The 19,298-nt window shown below is 47.0% G+C and overlaps 1 protein-coding gene across 6 annotated transcripts in view; it reads left to right on the forward strand.

Moving 5' to 3' along the window:
* DYM (dymeclin) overlaps positions 1–16,859 on the forward strand; it is a 398,885-nt gene extending 382,026 nt beyond the window's left edge. For all 6 annotated transcript variants that reach the window (XM_007974061.3, XM_007974066.3, XM_007974065.3 and 3 more), the window contains one exon: positions 16,457–16,859. In XM_007974061.3, coding sequence (XP_007972252.1) covers positions 16,457–16,606 — 150 coding nt within the window. In that variant the 3' untranslated portion in view covers positions 16,607–16,859. The remainder of the gene's footprint in view (positions 1–16,456) is intronic.
* The last annotated feature ends 2,439 nt before the right edge of the window (positions 16,860–19,298 follow it).

Raw genomic sequence — 19,298 nt, forward strand, 5'->3', positions numbered from 1 at the left:
AGGCAGGGACTGGGCACTGGAGAGGACCGTGCAAGACTCTGGAGGGAAGGAAGCATCTGCACCAGCACTGCAGGAAACAGAAGTGTGGTGGGAAGGACATCCTAGCTATAAAGAGACCTGTCAGAAAAGGCATGGAGGTGAGCATTTGCCTGAAGTGTGCAGGGGACCCTAGGGAGCTCACCTGGCAGAGGCTAATGGTCTGCTTAAAGGAGAGGAAGCAAATGAAGCTCAGGTCCTGGGCACCCAGTTTGTGGAGACTCCAGAGTTCATACAGATCAGAACTGGCAATTATGACATTGTACTTTCTAACATTAGGTTATGTTAGAGGATTGCTTTTTAGTGATTTTTTTTTCATTTGCATTTATCTTAGCTCTCCAAGTAAATGTTAAGATCCTTAAGGGCAGGGACCATATTTCATATTTTTGTTAAATGCTTTTTATGGTACAAAGGGTCACCCTACAATTTATTTTATTCTCATATTGGGTTTTCTTAAAGCAGAGTAAAACATTCTTACCTGTTTAATTAGGTTAATATTTAAGAGTGAAAATATATAATGTCCAGAATTAGCACCAAACTAATTCAGAGGAGGGAAGTTGGGGTAGCTTAAATGAGTGCCCATGAGTTAATGGCTTGTAGCTGGGTGATGGGCACACAGTGTTCACTGTATTATTTTCCCCACTTTGGTGCACATGGGTAATTTTCCATAATAAGATGTTGGGTCTCCGGTGGTACTGAGTAAGCCTTCAGCTTACAGGACTGCCAGCACAGCTCCCTCCCTCATACCACCACACTGTGTAGCAGCCACCTGAGCCTCTAACTGCCAGCTGAACCCCTTGCTACAGCCCTGACCTCCGGAACAGCCAGGAAAACAGCTAAAGATCAGCCATTGGGTTAGGGTCCTGGTACAGTCACAGCTCAGTGATGCAGACACATCAACCAGGTGGCAAAGACGACCATTATTTTCTATCACCATTGTATTTGTTAAAGCACAAGTGATTATAGTTATAATGTAAATATTAATAAAAAGGAAGGAAGGATGCATGGGTGAGCAGGTCACCTTTTGTCTTAGTCCGCTGGGGCTGCTATAACCAAATAATGTAGAATGGGAGGCTTATAAACAACAGAAACTTATTTTTCACTGTCCTGGAGACTGAGAAGTCTAAGATCAAAGCACCAGCAGATTTGGTGTCTGCTGAGGGCCCACTTTGTGGTTCGTAGACAGCACCCTCTAGCTGTGTCCTTACATGGTGGATGGGACTAGCTGGCTGGCTGTGGTCTTTTCTATAAGGACACAAATCCTTGCAAAAGGGATTTAATCAGAAGTTTTATCTTTTTTGTTTGTTTGTTTTTGAGACGGAGACTTGCTCTGCCGCCCAGGCTGGAGTACAGTGGCCGGATCTCAGCTCACTGCAAGCTCCACCTCCCGGGTTTACGCCATTCTCCTGCCTCAGCCTCACGATTAGCTGGGACTACAGGCGCCCGCCACCTCGCCCGGCTAGTTTTTTGTATTTTTTAGTAGAAACGGGGTTTCACCGTGTTAGCCAGGATGGTCTCGATCTCCTGACCTCGTGATCCGCCCGTCTCGGCCTCCCAAAGTGCTGGGATTACAGGCTTGAGCCACCGCGCCCGGCCTGGAAGTTTAATCTTGAAACATCTTTCTTCATCAGAAAGTGTTTTGTGCACACTTACAGGTAGAAACCATAGAAGATGTATTTACAGTGTCAGTTTCTCTTTAAATAAGCACATCATTCTATCTTCCTTAAATCTGCTTTTTCATTGTACAAGTTCCAAAACTCAGATGTTGTCACCCCTTTTGTGCTGAACATACATTAGTTCTCTCTAGGGGAAATTTAGAGTTTTCACTTTTTCTTATGTATACCAAATTTTGATTAAAAAAAAAAAAAAAAGGTATGTTCTGCATCCTCTTGTTCTAAATAAACCCAAATATAAGTGTCTTATTATATGTTACCTATATCTAAATCCCAAAATATAGTATGTTGATTATTTAAATTTGGAATTTCCTTTTGAAAGATCCTTTAAAATGTTTTATGGGTGTTTCCAAGGTAACTCTCAATGTTGTTTAATTTTCATGCTTACAGTGTATCACAAATTGAATTATCTATCATTGGTCCCTGAAAGTAAATTAAGAGATAAGCAGTGTGTCTTTCTTTATTGAAATATGTAAATTTGTGCCAGGCAGTGTGGCTCACACTTGTAACCCAAGCACTTTGTGAGGTCAAGACAGGAGGATCACTTGACCACAAAACCAGCCTGGGCAATATAGTGAGACCCCAGCTCTATAAAAAATTTAAAAATTTGCCAGGCATGGTGGTGCAGACCCGTGGTCCTAGCTACTCAGGAGGCTGAGGTGGGAGGATCACTTGAGCCCAGAAGTTTGAGGCTGCAATGAACTATGATCACATCACTACACTCCAGCCTGAGCAACAGAGCAAGACCCAGCCTCTGAGGAAAAAAAAAAAAAAGAAGAAAAAAAAATGTAAATTTAGCATAATTGGAGACTATGTTATAAAATATGAGTCCTTGCTCTTAATTCCTTGTTTTGAAAATGACTAGAGATCTCCAAATGCTTCATTTACAGATGTTTTACTTACCTACTGGGGCATTGATTTGAAAAAAATCATGAGAGAGAAGGGAAAGGTCTTGTATTTTCCAGTTGTCCTTTGGCTGTGAACCTTGTTCCAAGGCAGGAGATGGACTCCTTTGAGGCCCTTCTCTGGGATTGCTTGGACAAGGCAGAGCAAGGTGCTAACAGAGTCCGGCCAGTAGCTGTGCCTGGCCCTCACTGGGCCTCTCAGCCCTGCCTGTGCCACCTCAACGTCACAGTCAGTCTTCAGCTCTGCTCTCCACCAGTCAGAGCAGGCCTCGTCAGCCGTAATGGTTTACAGATGAAGTAACTAAGTGTCAAGAAGGGACATAATTTGTCCAAGTTTATTAGTGTCAGAGCCACCTCTGAAATCCAAACATCTTGAATTTTCCCTCCATGATACCATTCATAGCCTAGATGGGAGAGGTACATGGTAGTCTTAAAAGTTTACACTTCTTTTTTATGGTATTTATTGAAATTTCAAGTAATTGATCAGTGCGACAATTGCCTTGGAGAGCATGAAATGCCAGCTGCCTGCTCTTCTGCCTTCCAGCCTGTCTAGGCTGAGGAAAGGAAGACAGCAGATGTCATGGTGGTGTGTCTGGCACAGCTTCAGCTGTCAAACTAGGAACAATGGGGCAGGGCGTCTCCTGGGCCACCACCAGACCGCCCCCCAGTTAACATGTGGGGCAGGTGGGAATGAGCATGACTCCCAGCTCCCTTGCCCTGGCTCTTTCTGGCCCCATCATGTGACAGGCCTGCCTGGGAAACACTGTGCATGCTCATCTGTGGCCCTGCCTGAGCCAGCCCCTGAGCGGTGTCCGCAAGAGACCTGGGCTCAAGGAGCAGCGGTCTGCAGAGGTGTCGAGTCCTTCCTCTCTGCGGTCTCCTCGTCTGGTCGGTCAGCATTACTGCTTTGCCACCTCTGAATGTACTTTCCCTCTATCCTGCCCACGGTGTTACTGCTAGTTCATAAAGTTGTAAACTGTGAAACTGCTTCCTTCATAAGAAAATTACAAAAAAAAAAAAAAAAAATTCAGATCACACGGATTTATACCAGTGCAGTTAAATTTCTAGCCTGCCGCAAGGCCAGATCAAGACCCTATTTTGGATATGCTGGGCCAGGTTTTACACTGCTAACACACTGAGAAATGAAACTCCCGACCTATGCCTTTTTGTACAGGAAAGGCTAACAGCAGGAATTGGGCCAGGCCGTGGTGCACACCTGTAGTCCCAGCATTTTGGGAGGCTGAGGTGGGCAGCACATCTCTTGAGCCCCAGAGTTTGAGACCAGCCTGGGCAAAGTGGCAAAAACCTGTCTTTACGAAAAATACAACAATTACCCAGGTGTTGTGGCATGCACCTGTAGTCCCTGCTGGTAGGGAGGCTGAGGCAGGAGGATCACTTGAGCCTGGGAGGTTGAGGCTACAGTGAGCTGAGATCGCACCAATGCACTCCAGCCTGGCCAACAGAGTGAGACTCTGTCTTTAAAAATAATAATAAAATAAATAAAGCAGGAATCATGAATGAAAAAGAATAGGCTTTTATAAATGGAGATTGAATCTTTGTTTCAGCTTATAAATATGAATATTTTTACACTCATTAGCCCTCTGTGAAGATTCTCCTTTCCTCAGTGGCATGTAGTGTAAGAGCCAAATCCTGTTTGATTTCTGATCACATCACCTGTCCCTTGCTTATTAGCTTTCTCTACGTTGGTTTAGGAAAACAGAGAGTTTCAAGTATTCTTTCTTTTCTACTCTAACAGTGACAATGAAAATGGCCTGTCTTCAGTGGTTTTTAGGGGCTCTGTGGTAGTGCTAGCAGAAAGCAGGGCCTGAGCCCATTTGGTGGCTCTTGAGTCTCTGAGTTGTCTGAAGAGTCCTGCCTCCATCTCAGAAAAGTGGGAGCAGAGAGTGACAGCTGAAGAGACAAGAATGACTTGATAAACCCCAGTTTCCTTCAGCCTGCGCCTCCCCCAGCCCCCTCATTACTCACTTCCCCTAGCCAGGCTCACGTGGCTGCTGGGCTGAGTCGCCTGAGCTGCCGTGGCAGCGTCACCACCTCCACCCTCACTGGCCAGCAGTGGAGAGCCGTTGTTCCGTTAGTCAGCCACTGGTTGCTTGTTCGTCTTTTGGTGTGAGCCCTCCCAGGAAATTTCCTGGAACGCTGGAGGGAAACATTTCTTCACCCAGCCTTTCCAGGCTTCAGCTCATCATAATCTTTGCCTTCACATTCTCACAAAGGCAGGGAGACCTTTATCCAAGAAAGGGAATTCAGGTTACTCACCCACAGCACGCTGCTATGCTTTTGTTTAACATTCTGCCCATTTGGCCCTCGGCATGTTGGGAAGCTCTGCAGCTTGGCGTGGGGCTACTAATGGGCAGGATCCCACGCAGTCTGTTCAGAACCTCAAAGACAGCATTACTGCTGTGGGTTAGGAAGGACTCTTGGCACCTTGTATTCAGACTCTGTCTCTCATTAGTATCATCATCTTTGAAGACAGACAGCAGAATTCTCCACTTTTGCCCCCATCTCCTACCTTGGAATCAAAATATTCTCCTTCTTCCAGCCTCCTAAGTAGGAATTGATTTGCATCAGGCAGTTTGACTCAGTAATGTAGTCAGCCTTCCTGAGGAGTTGACACATCGGCAACTTCACCTGCCGCCCCGCAGCTGATGGCTTTCAGATCACGAGTCTCTGTCTTCCACCTGTCCCCTCGGCTCTAGGCTTCCCAGGTGAACAGGCTTCCCTCGAGGCCACCTGCGTGCCTCCACCCACCTTTCCAAACTTCTAGCCACACCTCACTGCAGGTCGGCCCCCAAAAGAGTGCTGTCAGCCTCTGTCTGCTCCAGAGGCTCCCTCTACATGCAGTTCCAGCACCCCCACCCCAGCCCTGTCTCCACAAGTCAGAACCCTGCCCACATGCCAAGGCAGCAGGAGAGACTGCACCTTCCCACCAGCCCCCAGAAAAGAAAGAGAAACTGAAAACCGAAGATAAAGTCTCTCTCCTTTCTGTGAACCCCATTAGCCTGGGTCTGTGGCCGAGGTCCTACCAGAGACTTTTGCTCAAGATTCAGACTGGGGGTGGCTTCCAGTTCTAGCCAATGATACAATGGTTTGTGGAAAGCTTGTCCCGAGCATAGGGCTCCACTTTATATCCTCCATGTTTTCCCAAAGAGTCTTTTCGCCCTCGCTTACAGAATCTGTTGGTGTCACTTGCAGACACTCCACAGTGGTGAAACCATTTCCTGAGCTCAGGATCCATGTCTGCCAACCTTATAAGTGCCCCTCTTGGGTGGTAACTTAGTGCCCAGAGACCCCCCTCCAAGGTCCCTCTGTGTCACCAGCCATGGTGTGGTGTTCCTAGATATGCAATGTGTTGCAGCTGTCTTCTGAGCCACTCTCATGATGGGCTTCTTAATTTTAACTTTGTATTTCTTAACTTGTAACTTCTAATAAGCGGTCCTTTATAATTTTATATACTTTGAATTTAGTTCTGGCCCAGCGTAGTGGCTCATGCCTGTAATTCTAGCACTTGGGGAGGCCAAGGCGGGTGGATCACCTGAGGTCAGGAGTTCAAGACCAGCCTGGCCAACATGGTGAAACCCCATCTCTACTAAAAATACAAACAATTAGCCAGGGGTAGTGGCATGCCCCTCAAATCCCAGCTACTTGGGAGGCTGAGGCAGGAGAATCGCTTGAACTCGGGAGGCAGAGATTGCAGTAAGCCGAGATCGCACCATTGCACTCAAGCCTGGGCAACACAGCAAGACTCCATCTCAATACAGAAAGAAAGTTCTTCATTAATTTTAAAATTAATTCACATAAAATGGAACTTTTCCACATTCATTGCTGATGTTATTCATAGACTAGTGCTTATCTTCTTTTTTGTTATAATATTTGATAGATTTGTCACTCCTCCATTACACTTGGAAGAGCCTGCACTTTCCAGTCTTGATCAACAATTTAGCTGAATTGATGATTCATTATTTCGTCCAGAGTTTGCTGTCCAAGCCCACCTAAAACCTCCTGGGCCCAGTGTTCGCCAGAACTACCTGGGAGAGTGTCCTCTGGCAGCACCACCCGCTTCCCATCCTGGGTCATGCTCCCCGCTTGTTCTTGTTTCCTCCCCCTAACTGATGCACCCTGTTCAAGGAGCAGCAGTTATTCCTCCCTTTCCTCTACAGCCAAGCAAATGCCTCATGTTTAGCTGAAGCCCACCAACATTTGATTTCAGGACTCATCATTGATGAACTAAGGTTACACAGCAATAGAATATGGGGGGCAGGGGAATGATATGAGGCTACATAATCCCCAAATTCATCCTTCACCCCCGGAATTAAGAAAAGAATGTAAATGCATCCTCTGCTATTTTATGACAGGATCTCAAAACCTGTGTAGTTTTCATCTGAGCAGGACTGCCCACCACAAGCCCTGTGCGTGCTGTCTATAGTCACTAACCCGTCATTCCTGACCTGCACCATCTGCCAACAGTTACTGGTCTGCCTTGCGACCAGCAATCACCCATTTCCTTGTCTATTCAAAGGCTTAATATGGTCTTAAAAAATTTTTTTTTCAATCTGCTATGTAGCTATTGGATTTTAAATTGTATTAGACGCTCTGGACCTGTGCCAGGTGCTTGCTAGAGTTTCTGATGCTATCTTATATCATCTTGAGGTGGAAGGGGGAAAACTCCATTGAACTTTCGTGGTAATAAAATTATTGCAGTTGTGCCCTCTATCTGTTCACTGAACTTCCTGTGGGTTTTCACCAGATCACATGACTGACAGCAGAGACGGCTTTCAGGCTTTTGGTCTGCTTGTTGTACCCAAGTCTCCACCACCAAACCAGACCCTTGCTTTGTCTCTGAGCTGGGCGTCCGGATGTCCCACTGTGGTAGGTTGATTCACTGGAGCTGATAAAAACATTCCGGCCAAACTTGAGAGTCTAGCATTACCTCTGGCTCCAAAAATCAAAACAACAGGATTGCTGTAAGTAGCTTTGGATTGAGACCAAACTACAAGCTTGAGAGATGGGTTTTCTCTCCTTGTTGAGCTGTGTCTCAGGACAAGTATCTCAGAAAGAGAAGCATGAAAGCCAGGGGCTCCTCACCAAAGTAGCCTAAGCTTGAGATAACCAGCGCCCTGCCCTGTGCCAGCCGGTTCTAGCTGAATTCCTGCCGTAACTATGAGATCCAAGCTCCCTGATCCTTCCCAGGCACCTCCTCTGCCTTCCCGGAGCTTTAGTCTAAGTCTTCAAAGCATGTTGACCTGAGAGTCACTAGCTGGAGCCCAAAGGGGTTTTGAGAAGCCCAAGGGAGGGAAGATGTGGGTAGAGAAGAGCCAGACGGATGTCAGAGCTGGGAGGGCCTGGGAATGCCTGAGCAGCCGGGGCCATGGGCCACAAAGAGGGTTTGTTAGCCACGTCAGAGACGAAGACACTCTCAAGTGAAGAAGTTGGACTTTCCTTAGCCTCACAGGATGGCATCATTGTTCTCTACAAAGGGATATAAAGGAAAGGGTGATCTTTTCTAGGTTGTTGATTTGACATTCAGACTGACATTTCTTGGACTGAGTCCTGACAAAATGTGTCCCCCGTGTCCTTAGTGCTAAATTAAACCTTTTGTCTTTCTTTTCCTTAGTACTTTAGACTTCTAAGACATCTTAGAGGGAGGAGCACATATTTTTAAGAATTGCTATTTAAGTCTCAAACCATGCTGGCTCGCTCTGTAGGGAGGTAGATGGACAGGTAGATTTGGAGAGGGGTCAAATTAAATTCAGCTCAGGCCTACCCAGGTTGACTGAATAACATTCTCAAAATTCTTTTATGATTTATGCCTAGTGTTCACCCCTTTAAAGTGTTCCCAGGCACTGCCCTTACAAACAACTCCCTTCAGGAAAAAGGAAGCTCCTTACCGTGTGCTTCCAGGCATTTACTCTGTGTAGCCAGTCCTGGAGAACGTGCATAAATAGCAAACAGAGCATGATTCCCCTTTCTGAACCTTTTAGGTGCTGATGAAAAGTTCCAAGCAAACAACCCTAAGGAACAATCTCTCTGCTCCCTTGCTCACTGTGGGAGGAGAGCTGGCACTGTAGTTCAGGGCGTGCACAGTGCTATCTGCATGTTCAGGTTTTCCAGTAATGGCCGTGTGTTCATGCTACTCTCTCTACCCGCTCTTTCGGTCCCCCCATGACCAGTGGTGCACACTTAGGAGACAGCAGTTTGGGAACCCAGTCTGTGGAAGAGACCAGGCCTTCACTAACCAGCACAGACAGGGCAGCGCCTGGAACCTCAGCCCACTTATCTGGGAGCTCCCAGGCTCAACAGCAGCTTCAAGCTTGTCCTTGTTTTCAGCGGTGGGGAGCCTTAGCCTTTAAAACTGTCTATTGTCAACCCCCAGGACATTCAGATACCATCTCCAGTGCAAAGTCTGTCTAAGTAGAAATCAACAAATGCTTGACTTCAGGGTTGCAGCTGAACCCAGGCCCAACCCATTCAACCCTTTCTCCAAGTGAACCCTGCAGAGCCTAGAGGCATGGCAGGGAATACACCTTTAGACCTTATTGGTCTAAACATAAAACCACATCTCATAAAACCACACCTAGTCAGAATTGGAAGGAGCTCAAAGGTCCTTCATTTTTCACAAGGCTAGAAAACTGAGTCCTGAGAAATGCTATGACTTGCCCCAAACTGCCCAGCTTGCCAGCTGCTGAGCCAAGACAGAGCCAAGGCCTCCTGACCCCAGCCTGGGGTTACCTGGTGATCAACCGCATCATTCACAGTGAAGAAACTCGGCCACAAAAGGTTAGTGAGTTGCTAGTTAGGAGGATACTGAAGAAACATCTGAAGTTCATTATTATTACTTGAAAGACATGAAAACCTAGTGGCCACATTGGCCACAGACATTTTAAGAAGGGCACACTTAGGTCCCTTTTGACCCTGGGGAGGCTCCAGAGGAAAAGCCTGAGCTTCGTTCAGCTTCTGGCGCTACCACTCACTGCTGTGGCCTCTTTTTCATGTGACTTACCCTTTTGGGACCTTGATTTTTTAAATCTCTATAATAGAGTTAATAATACCTGTGTCACAGGATTTTTGTGCAGATTTTACGTCATTCATTCACTTATTTAATTCCTCATTCAGCAAATATGTCTTAAGATGTCAGTGACATGCCAGATGCTCATAAAGTCCCTGCCTTCTTAGAGCCGGTATTTGTTCTAGTTGGGGAAACAAATGGTGCACAAGTCAACAAATAAATAAGAGAAGCACCAATTGCACTGAGTGTTGTGAAGGCAAGAAGCCAGTGAGCCAAGAGAGGCCACTTTTGTTTTTTATAGGGTGGTCATTAGTGAAGCAGGAAGTGCCTGGTACATGGCAGCTCTAGTCAAAGTCACTTCCACTCAGCTTCCTACTGGGCTGTCTCTGTGAACTTCAAGCAGAAGGCTTCATTCCTGGTCAGCCACAGCCCCCACAGCCCCGTGCGGCTCAGGGAGTTAGCTGCCATGCCTCAGCTTGGATGTTGTTGAACGTGCTGCACGATCTTACAGGAAGATGTAAACACGTAGGTCACATACATTGCAGAAGTTACCCCTTCTTAGATTCATAGTTGCCCCATGAGATGGCAAAAGCCTAATGTCACATACATGGTAGAAGTTACCCTCTGGACTGGGCGTGGTGGCTCATGCCTGTAATCCCAGCACTCTGGGAGGCCAAGGCGGGTGGATCACCTGAGGTTGGGAGTTGGAGACCAGCCTGACCAACATGGAGAAACACCATCTCTACTAAAAATACAAAAAAACTAGCTGGGTGTGGTGGCACATGCCTCTAATCCCAGCTACTAGGGAGGCTGAGGCAGGAGAATCACTTGAACCTAGGAGGCGGAGGTTGCAGTGAGCCGAGATCATGCCATTGTACTCTAGCCTGGGCAACAAGAGTGAAACTCCATCTCAAAAAAAAAAAAAAAAGAAAAGAAATTACCTCTCTGTCCACCTTACCATAGCCATAAACCCACTCAAGGACCAATGTTCTCCCCTCCAGTTGGGCCTGATTCTGAGACAGAGAAAGAAGGCAGTTCTTCAGAACCTGCCTTCTCTTACTGAAACAGCTTTGTTCTTTAAAAATGTTGCTGAAGGTGAGCGCAGTGCCTTTAAGCCATTTGTCAGCACTTCTGTCTGGTTTTCATGCAGGGAGGTTTGTTTCTAGTATTAAGAGTCAGTTGCCAAGTGAGAAGTTTCCATTTGGGTGCATAAGAGAAATGGGCTTGTAAGAGAAATGGGCTCTCTAATCACATCTAAAGACTAGACTTCACTGTGACCAGGCCATAGTAAGCATCATAGTATGTCTAGTCTTTAGGCTTGATTATAGAACATTATAAGAGCATCCCTTACACTTGCATGTCATTTTAATGTCAGTAATCATAGCCAACATTCACTGAATCCTTAACTCTGTGGTGGTACTATACCAAACCCTTCGTGTGGCTTATCTCATCCGATTGTCAGTACAACTCTGTGAAGTAGGAAGGATAGCTACATTCCAAGCCTCAGAGTGTAGTAAACCTTAAGAGCCTGATCTGAGCAAGAATGTGAGACTAGTCCAAGATCACTCAGCTAATAAGGACTGGCCTTTTAGCTCTTGAAGGCTGGAACCCCATGTGTCCTAGTGGCTGTATTTTTGGTCCTGCGCTTACTATACACTAGGCCCTCAGTAAGTATTTACTGAGTGAGTGAAAGCGAAAAGATGGGACTGAAACTCAAATTATCTGCCTGCCTTTGGAGTTGCTTTTTCTAGTTGTTTCAAAGATGAAATTAGTAACTATATATAAATTCTTTGAATACGCCTGCCACGTAATAGGTAATCAGTTGTATTAGCTATAAATGTTAGGTATAATCTCAGAATTTATTTTTTATGGGGAACTTCTATGGAAATGATGATTGATCAGCTTGAAGAATAACTTCATAATAAAATCTACACATGTCTTCTCTTGACAGATAGTTTATACTATTTTATACTACTTTTGTGTACTATCATATGCTATATACTGAATGTTCCTGAGATTTTGTTTGCAGCATTTGAAAGCCATAGTTACTACTAGCCAAAGTGTGTACTTTCCAATTAGAGGAAAGATCTCTGTTGCTGAGAGATGTCCTGTGCCTTTGTGGAGGGTGAAATGGATTATTGTTTCGACATCAACTTGAGGCATTTTCACCTCTGGTTGTACCAGGTGGTGGGAAGGATAGTCATGGGGGTGCCAGGTATTTTTCCCAGATCCTCTTTTGCAGGATTTCAGGACAGTCTTTGACTCATTACTCCTTCTAGCGGAATAGTCGTCAGAGTTTCCCCAAAGCCATGAGGGCAGGAAAACTTACTGCCAGCCCATAAACTTAGCAGCGGCTCTTGCCTAAGTTTCTGTAATTCAGCTGGAAGGAATTCTTCTGAGAGCAGTTTACAGTTTGTTGGTTTTATTTCCCCTTCCACCCTCCTTAGAGATGCGGAAAGCAGCCCCGCGTAAGCTGCCTCACAGCCGCACCTAAGGCCTTCGTGGGAAAAGCCCCACGTAAGTCACTGAATGGAGAAAGGCTTTCACATCTTCGAGTCATTTTTATTTCTAACAATGAGAAGTGCGTGTTAACAGCGACATTACCACATAGAAATGTAAGACGTTATTCAATGAAAACAGGCCGTGAGGGGACTCTGCAGCCCCACCCAGCCCCTCTCTTCTCTCTGAGTACGTGTGAGGTTTTCTAAACTTTGAGGCCATCTAAGAACTAGGACTTTCATCTCCATTATTATGGGTGAGTTTCATTTCTTCTTCACATAGCACCACTGTCCTCTCATGATTGCCGTCATGTGGTTCTTTTTTTAAGGACCAGCAGCGTGCTGAGCTCTGTGCCTCACACGCAGAAGGGTTTCATGGAGCCTAAGAGAATCAAATTTAAGGACGAATCATTAGGGTGGCCGGAACTCTGATGTCACTTTTCAAACTAACTTTGCACACAGTCAGACCCAGGCTTTAAACCTGACTCCACTCCAGCAGGCTGCACGACCTTGCACCGGGCACTGAGCCTCTCTGAGCTCCAATTTACCTTCTCTTCGTGGGGTTGACACTGGCCTCAGCGGGACATTTGGTGACTGACCAGGATGCCATGGGAGCTTCAGACAGGCGTGGTGTGTGGGGAGCACGGGTTGATGGGAGCTACTTGTTGCCTCGTGCTACAAATGCTGATTTTTCACAGAAAAGAACATCATTGTGTTGGTACCTCTAAGACACCTGATTCCATGATGAAGACTTTCCTCTAAGCACCCACATACCTGAGAACCCCATGTCAGGCTGGAATCAACACAGTGTGTGAGGAGGCTCCCAAACTCTCCAGGCCCTAGGAGACCCCCCCACCAGCAGTTAGGAAACACCCAGAAAGCACTGTGCAGGGAAGGTGGGGGACAAGGGGACTTCAGGAGTGAACAAGGAGGGAATAGAAAGCTGGGGACCTTAGGTGTCAGCTGAGAAGAGGGAAAGAATAAATAAAGATAAAGCTGGGGCCTCATTGAGCTCTGGCTCATGCCAGCAAGTGCTGGAAATAGAGCCACATCTTGAGCTCATCAAACTTTGTCAGCCAGACTGACCCAAAGAGGCTAGTTAAAGAAGTTGTCCCCTCCATTGCAGTCATGAACAATGTCATCAGCAGATACGGAGACTTCCAGCCTGCCCTGATAATGGCAGAGAGCCTGAAGGAAACACTGATGGTCTGAAAAGGCTCGGGTTTCATTGAACTAGAGTAGTTTTGGAAAGAGGACTGCAGTGTGGGGGTGCAGAGCGCGGGGAGATCTTAGTGCTGGAGCTTGGCGCCTATTTATATAACACTCTGGTAGCCACGAAGTGGGGAGTTGCTGATCACTGAAGCCCTAGCAGACAGGGGCTGTGCTGTCTGATGTGTTGAAGTTACATCAATGGCCAGAACACCCTCCATTTTAGGAATTCTTACACACTTTTTCAAGATGTAACTCTTGCCACAAAGTCTTTGCAGCTTCGCTGTGTTCCTCTCTGATCATTCTGAAACTCTGAAGACCCAGCACTTAGATGTTTTTTGTTGGTTTTCTTAAATTTATTTTTTTAATTTATTTTTTTGGTTTAATTATTTTTAGAGACAGGATATCACTCTTTGGCCCAGGCTGGAATGGACTGACATGATTCTAGCTCACTGAAGCCTCAAACTCCTGGGCTCAAGCAATCCTCCCATCTCAGCCTATCGAGTAGCTACAGACATGCACCATCACATCTGGCTAATTTTTAAATTTTTTGTAAAGATAGGGTCTTGTTAGGTTGCTCAGGCTGGTCTTTAACTCCTGGGTTCAAGTGATCCTCCTGCCTTGCCTTCTCAAAGTGCTGGAATTACAGGCGTGAGCTACTATACCTGGTCCAGATGCTTTTAGTTTTAATCACTGTAAATGTTACTTTAAAATTCTTGTTACTGTGTGTGTGTCCATGTGTGTGTCTGTGTTGTGTCTCTGTTGTGTTTGTGGGTGTGTCTGTGGGTGTGTCTGTGTGTGTGTTGTGTCTGTGTCTGGTGTGTGTGTCTGTGTGTGCATGTCTGCATGTCTGGGTGTGTCTACCTGTGAGTGTGTGGGTGTCTGTTTTGTGTGTGTTGTGTGTGTATATGTATCTGTGTGTTGTATGTGTGGTGTGTGTATGTGCATATCTGTGTGTGTGTGTGTCTGTATGTGCATGTCTGGTTGTGTGTGTGTCTGGTGTGTGTGTGTCTCTGTGTGCATGTCTGGGTGTGTTGTCTGTGTTGTGTGTGTTGTGGGTGTGGATGTGTGTGTTTTGTATGCGTTGTTTGTATTGTGTATGTGAGTCTGTGGTGTATGTGTGTGTGCGTGTCCGTGTGTGTATCTGTGTGTGCATGTCTGTGTGTGTATCTGTGTGTCTGTGTGAATGTGTGTGTGAGTGTGTGGTGGGTGTGGGTGTGTGTATACACATGCAGCTCCTCTACCTGCTCCTCCCCTTTCCTAAATATATTTTAAATCCACCCAGCTAGCATCATCCTAATTCAGGCCTGTTTCCCGCTTCCCTGGACCAGGCTCCTGCCCCTGCCTGCTGCACCATGCCCTCCAGTTCTCCCCGCTGTGATGGGAGCAGCCACTGCACAGTGCCATTCTCATGCCGCAGCCTTCAGGCCCTTCAGAGGTTTCTGGGATCTTATGTGCAGCTCCCGAGTCTGACCTCTGCTGCCCAGTGTGTGCTCTTCCCCCATCTCCTCCTTAGCTTCCAGTGTGTTATGCCTCCTGCCTCACACCCAGGCCTTCCCCATGCAGGGCCCTCCAGGGGAGCCCACCTCCCCTTCATCTGGCTGCCACCTCCTCCCTTCTCGCTCCTTGTCCTTCCCTGCCTTGCTGCCCTGTTATTATTGATTTTTTGTTACTGCTGCTGCTGTTTCTGTCTCTATCCTCTATGAAGATTTACCTTCCGTGAGAACAGGAGCTAGGTTTGGCCACTGCACCTCCATATCTCTAGGCCCTGGCCCACACAGTGCCTGCCTGGTACCTGGCAGCAGAGAGTCAGTAGAATGAAGAATGAGTGAATGAACAAATGAATGGACTCCCATAAGAAGGACTAAATTAGATAATACACATGAAGCATCTACAGTGTGTCTGGGACATAGTTGGCCCTCAATATATGGTTGATTGCTTCACTGATTCATTCACTCATCTGTTTATTAAGTGCCTGGCTAATATCCCTGGGGACGCAGCAGCTGACAAAACAGATAAAAACCTCTCTGCCCTATGGGCCATGCCTTCCAATGTAATATAATAAGTGCGGCTATGGATGCATGTGGGGAAGTGTGGGGTTTCCTCTCTTTCTCTATTTCAGCCCCCTCTCTCAGCCTTCCACCATACTCCTCCTCCCAGGACCCTGTCCCCTCTCTCTCCACCCAATCTGGGACAAGGGTCACCAAGCTGCAGCTACTCCTGCCAGCGATGCCTTGGCAAAGGAGCAGCCCAGGGGCCTTGGGTAGACTCTAGCCGCTCCTCAAGCTGCTGAAAGTGGAATCACTTCCTCTGCCCTGGCTGAAATTAATAGGTCAGGAGTAAAAGTGGAAAATCAAAAGCCCGAATCCCAGTGATGTGCTAAAACGCAAGTGCTGCTGAGCTGCGCGACTTCTTACATAGCAGAGGACTGGAGTTTGCAGACCAGGGCACCCACAAGGTGTTTGTAGAGCCAGGCCTAGGCCTTTTCCTACCCTCCATGAGGAGCAGCCTCGGGCTCCCTCTGCAAAGCCGAAGCCACTGTTCCTGCCTCCAAGGAGGAAGAGACTGAGGCCAAGCTATGGCCAAGCAAGCTGGCCACCCCAGACCCCTGCTCCTCCAGAGTAGCCCCTCCACTGGTGGCACACACCTACCCCTTCACATCAGGGCTCAGGATTGTGAGAGGAAGGTCCTCACCTCCAGAATGACGGAACCCTAAGGACAGTGCCTCTCAAGAGCCAGTCCCCAGCGTCACACTCTGGGGAATATCAGCCTGAGCCCTGTCTGCCTCCCAGGCAGGGTCCATGTCTCAGCTGGGATATTTCTCATCATACCTTAACCATGGGTGGGGTCCCTAGCAGGGAACTATCAGCCCAACTGACATTAGCCAACCAGGACCCATTATGTTATTTGCTCTCCCCATCGGTAATTCACATTTTCTCAGGAGCCATTTGACAGCTGAAATATTTTAAAGCCCCAGATCTCTCAGGTCCTGTGACCAGTTGGCAGGGGTGGGTGAGCTTCCCGCACACCACAGCACCACCTGCAAACTCCCACCGCTTTTGCTTGTGCATGGAACTGTGGGATTATAAAATCATCTTATTTTCATTGCAGAAATTTCCAGAATTGAAATTCAAATATGTGGAAGAGGAGCAGCCTGAGGAGTTTTTTATCCCCTACGTCTGGTCTCTTGTCTACAACTCAGCAGTCGGCCTGTACTGGAACCCACAGGACATCCAGCTGTTCACCATGGATTCCGACTAAGGGCAGGATGCACTCCCACCCGGACCCCTCCAGCCAAGCAGCCCTTCAAGTTGTTTCATTTCTGGGTAACAGAAGTAGACAGACAGATTACTTGGTGTATCTCCTGTTAAAAAGGATTGCACAAGTGTGTTTTCCTCACACACTTTGATTTGGAGAATTGCTGCCAGTTGGCAATAGATCACTCAGCGTAGATAGTAGTGCAAAAAGGGGAGGAAATACACAACAATAATAAATGTAAAAACCTGTTATTCAACATGCAGTTTTCTTTCGAAGCCAAAAACCTAGAGCTTTCCCAAGATCCTGATGCCCTAGGCACATCACACTGCAACAGTGCACAGTATTCAACCGTGTACACTATTCAGCAGTGCACACTATTCAGCAGTGCACACTATTCAACCGTGTATACTATTCAGCAGTGCACACTATTCAGCAGTGCACACTATTCAGCGCACACTATTCAGCAGTGTATACTATTCAGCAGTGTACACTATTCAGCAGTGCACACTATTCAGCAGTGTACACTATTCAGCAGTGTACACTATTCAACAGTGTACACTATTCAGTGCACACTATTCAGTGCACACTATTCAGCAGTGCACACTATTTTTTTGCATGTTCAAGATATTTGTTTTGGTCTTACGTGTGTGTGTGAGAGAGAGAGATTCCTTTAACATTAAGGAGCATCAATGAGAAAAGATGATGAGGCAGGAATTAATAAAGAAATGAAGTCGTGTGTGTGTTTGGTTGCCTCTCAGAGGGCCCATAATTTCATAAACAAACACCATGCCTGGACAATTTGATATTAATCTTTAACACCTCTGCATCTTTCCTTAAAAAGGAATATGGGCTGGATGCAGTGGCTGTCATTTGTAATCCCAGCACTTTGGGAGGCTGAATCAGCAGAATTGCTTGAGCCCAGGAATCTGAGACCAGCCTGGACAAGATAGTGAGATCCCATCTCTACAAAAAACTTAAAAATTAGCCAGGCATGGTGGCACATTTATGTAGTCCTAGCTACTCAGGAACCTAAGGTGGGAGGATTGCCTGAGCCCAGGAGTTCAAGGCTGCAGTGAGCTAAGAAGGTGCCACTACACTCCAGCCTGAGCCACAGAGCAAGACCTTGTCTCCAAAAAACAAAACAAAAAAAGAAAGAAAGAAAATGGCTACCTCTCATAAAGCCCAGATTAACTTTTCTGTGAATATGGCCTGTGAACTGTTGCTGGAATTAAATTGGAGTCTAGCACAAATTAAGTTAATCTACTCTGTATTCATCATTAGGAAAAAGAAAAGCTTCATTTGAAAACAGTCTTTTTCCTTCACACACACTGATAGAAAAAGGAGAGTAATTTGTTCATACTGTATTCCACGTGGGATGAAAAGCATGTTTTGCTCTTTGTTTCTGGGCTGGTGTGATCAGCATGTTGGTGCCTGAGCTGGAGGAAGGAGCTTCTCAGAAGGAAACAGCCACTGGGGCTGCACTAAGGGCCAGTTGGGACTTTCCTTTCCAGTCACACTCTGTGTCCTCACGGGCCCCTTCACAGTCTAGATAAGGAGCCCAGTTTCATTCTCAAAGGAAAAGTATTTGCTCTTCAGCATAGAAAGCACATAAGCCCAGACCAGACTGAGCACACTGTTGGAATCCACTGCCAGTTCATCGGTGTCAGGGCTGGCTTCTCCTGTCCCGTGTCCCAGGGCTGCAGGCCCGTGTCATTCAAGTCCATCACATCTTCTGAGGGCCTTGGAGGAACCATTCTCAGTCACCCCAAGCTCTGTAAAAGGTCAAAACACTGCCAGCATCTTAGTGCGCCACTGTGTGGGCTCCACACGGGAAGGCCTGGCCAAGCTGCGCTCTCAGAGGCTGTTGAGGTAGGGCAGGCAGCTTCCTTATCCTCATTTGGAAGGAATGAAACAGTCTCCCTGAGGCTGAGGGACTCGCAGAGGGCCCATCCCTGGTGGGGTCCCAGAGGCAAGTGCAGCTTGCCGCCCATCCCCGAGGGGCTTGTTCTGTCAGGCCTCTTCCGGTCACTGCTGGAGTGGAGCCTCTGACTCCTGTGCTCACCTCAGAGTGCATGTACAGGGCATCCAGGCTAGAGGTAAGGCTCAGCAACAGCTTCGGCTAATACTTAGTCAGCTTTGCAGAGGAGCCAGTCTGAAGGAGGAGGAGCAGCACTCTCAGCCAGCAGGGGGAGTGATGATTATCATTTCAGGTAGCAAGGGTATGTATTTCCTATGTGGGGAAATAATTTGCAACTTTAATTTGTTTCCAAAGCATTTTGATTGGCTTCCTTTTCCTTTAAACCAAAAAACGTTTAAATGTTTAAGGGTCATGTGGAGCAGCTGAGCTTCTGACAGGACCACAGAACTGTCCACTGAGTCTGAGGGCTGAGCAGTGCCACAGGACAGTCCCTGGGCTGCAGGACTGTCAGTGCTTGTCGTGGGAGGAAATGAGGCCCTTCAGAAACCCAGTCATCGTGACATAGGGTACACTCCCAAGGAAGGCCTAATTGGGGAATCACATAGCCTCTCCTCCAGGCCTCTGGGCTCACTGAGGTGTCCCCAGAACCCTGATTGCCCTCCCCTCTTTCTCTCTTCTCATTCATCACACAGTAGAAGCACTCACTGGCTAAAAGCTCAGCTGGGGCAGCAGCCTCCAAGGAGGCCTGCAAGTGACACTCCCAACGCTGGCTCCCCC

This window comes from Chlorocebus sabaeus, chromosome 18 (genome assembly GCF_047675955.1).
Source record: "Chlorocebus sabaeus isolate Y175 chromosome 18, mChlSab1.0.hap1, whole genome shotgun sequence".
Classification (NCBI taxonomy): Eukaryota; Metazoa; Chordata; class Mammalia; order Primates; family Cercopithecidae; genus Chlorocebus; species Chlorocebus sabaeus.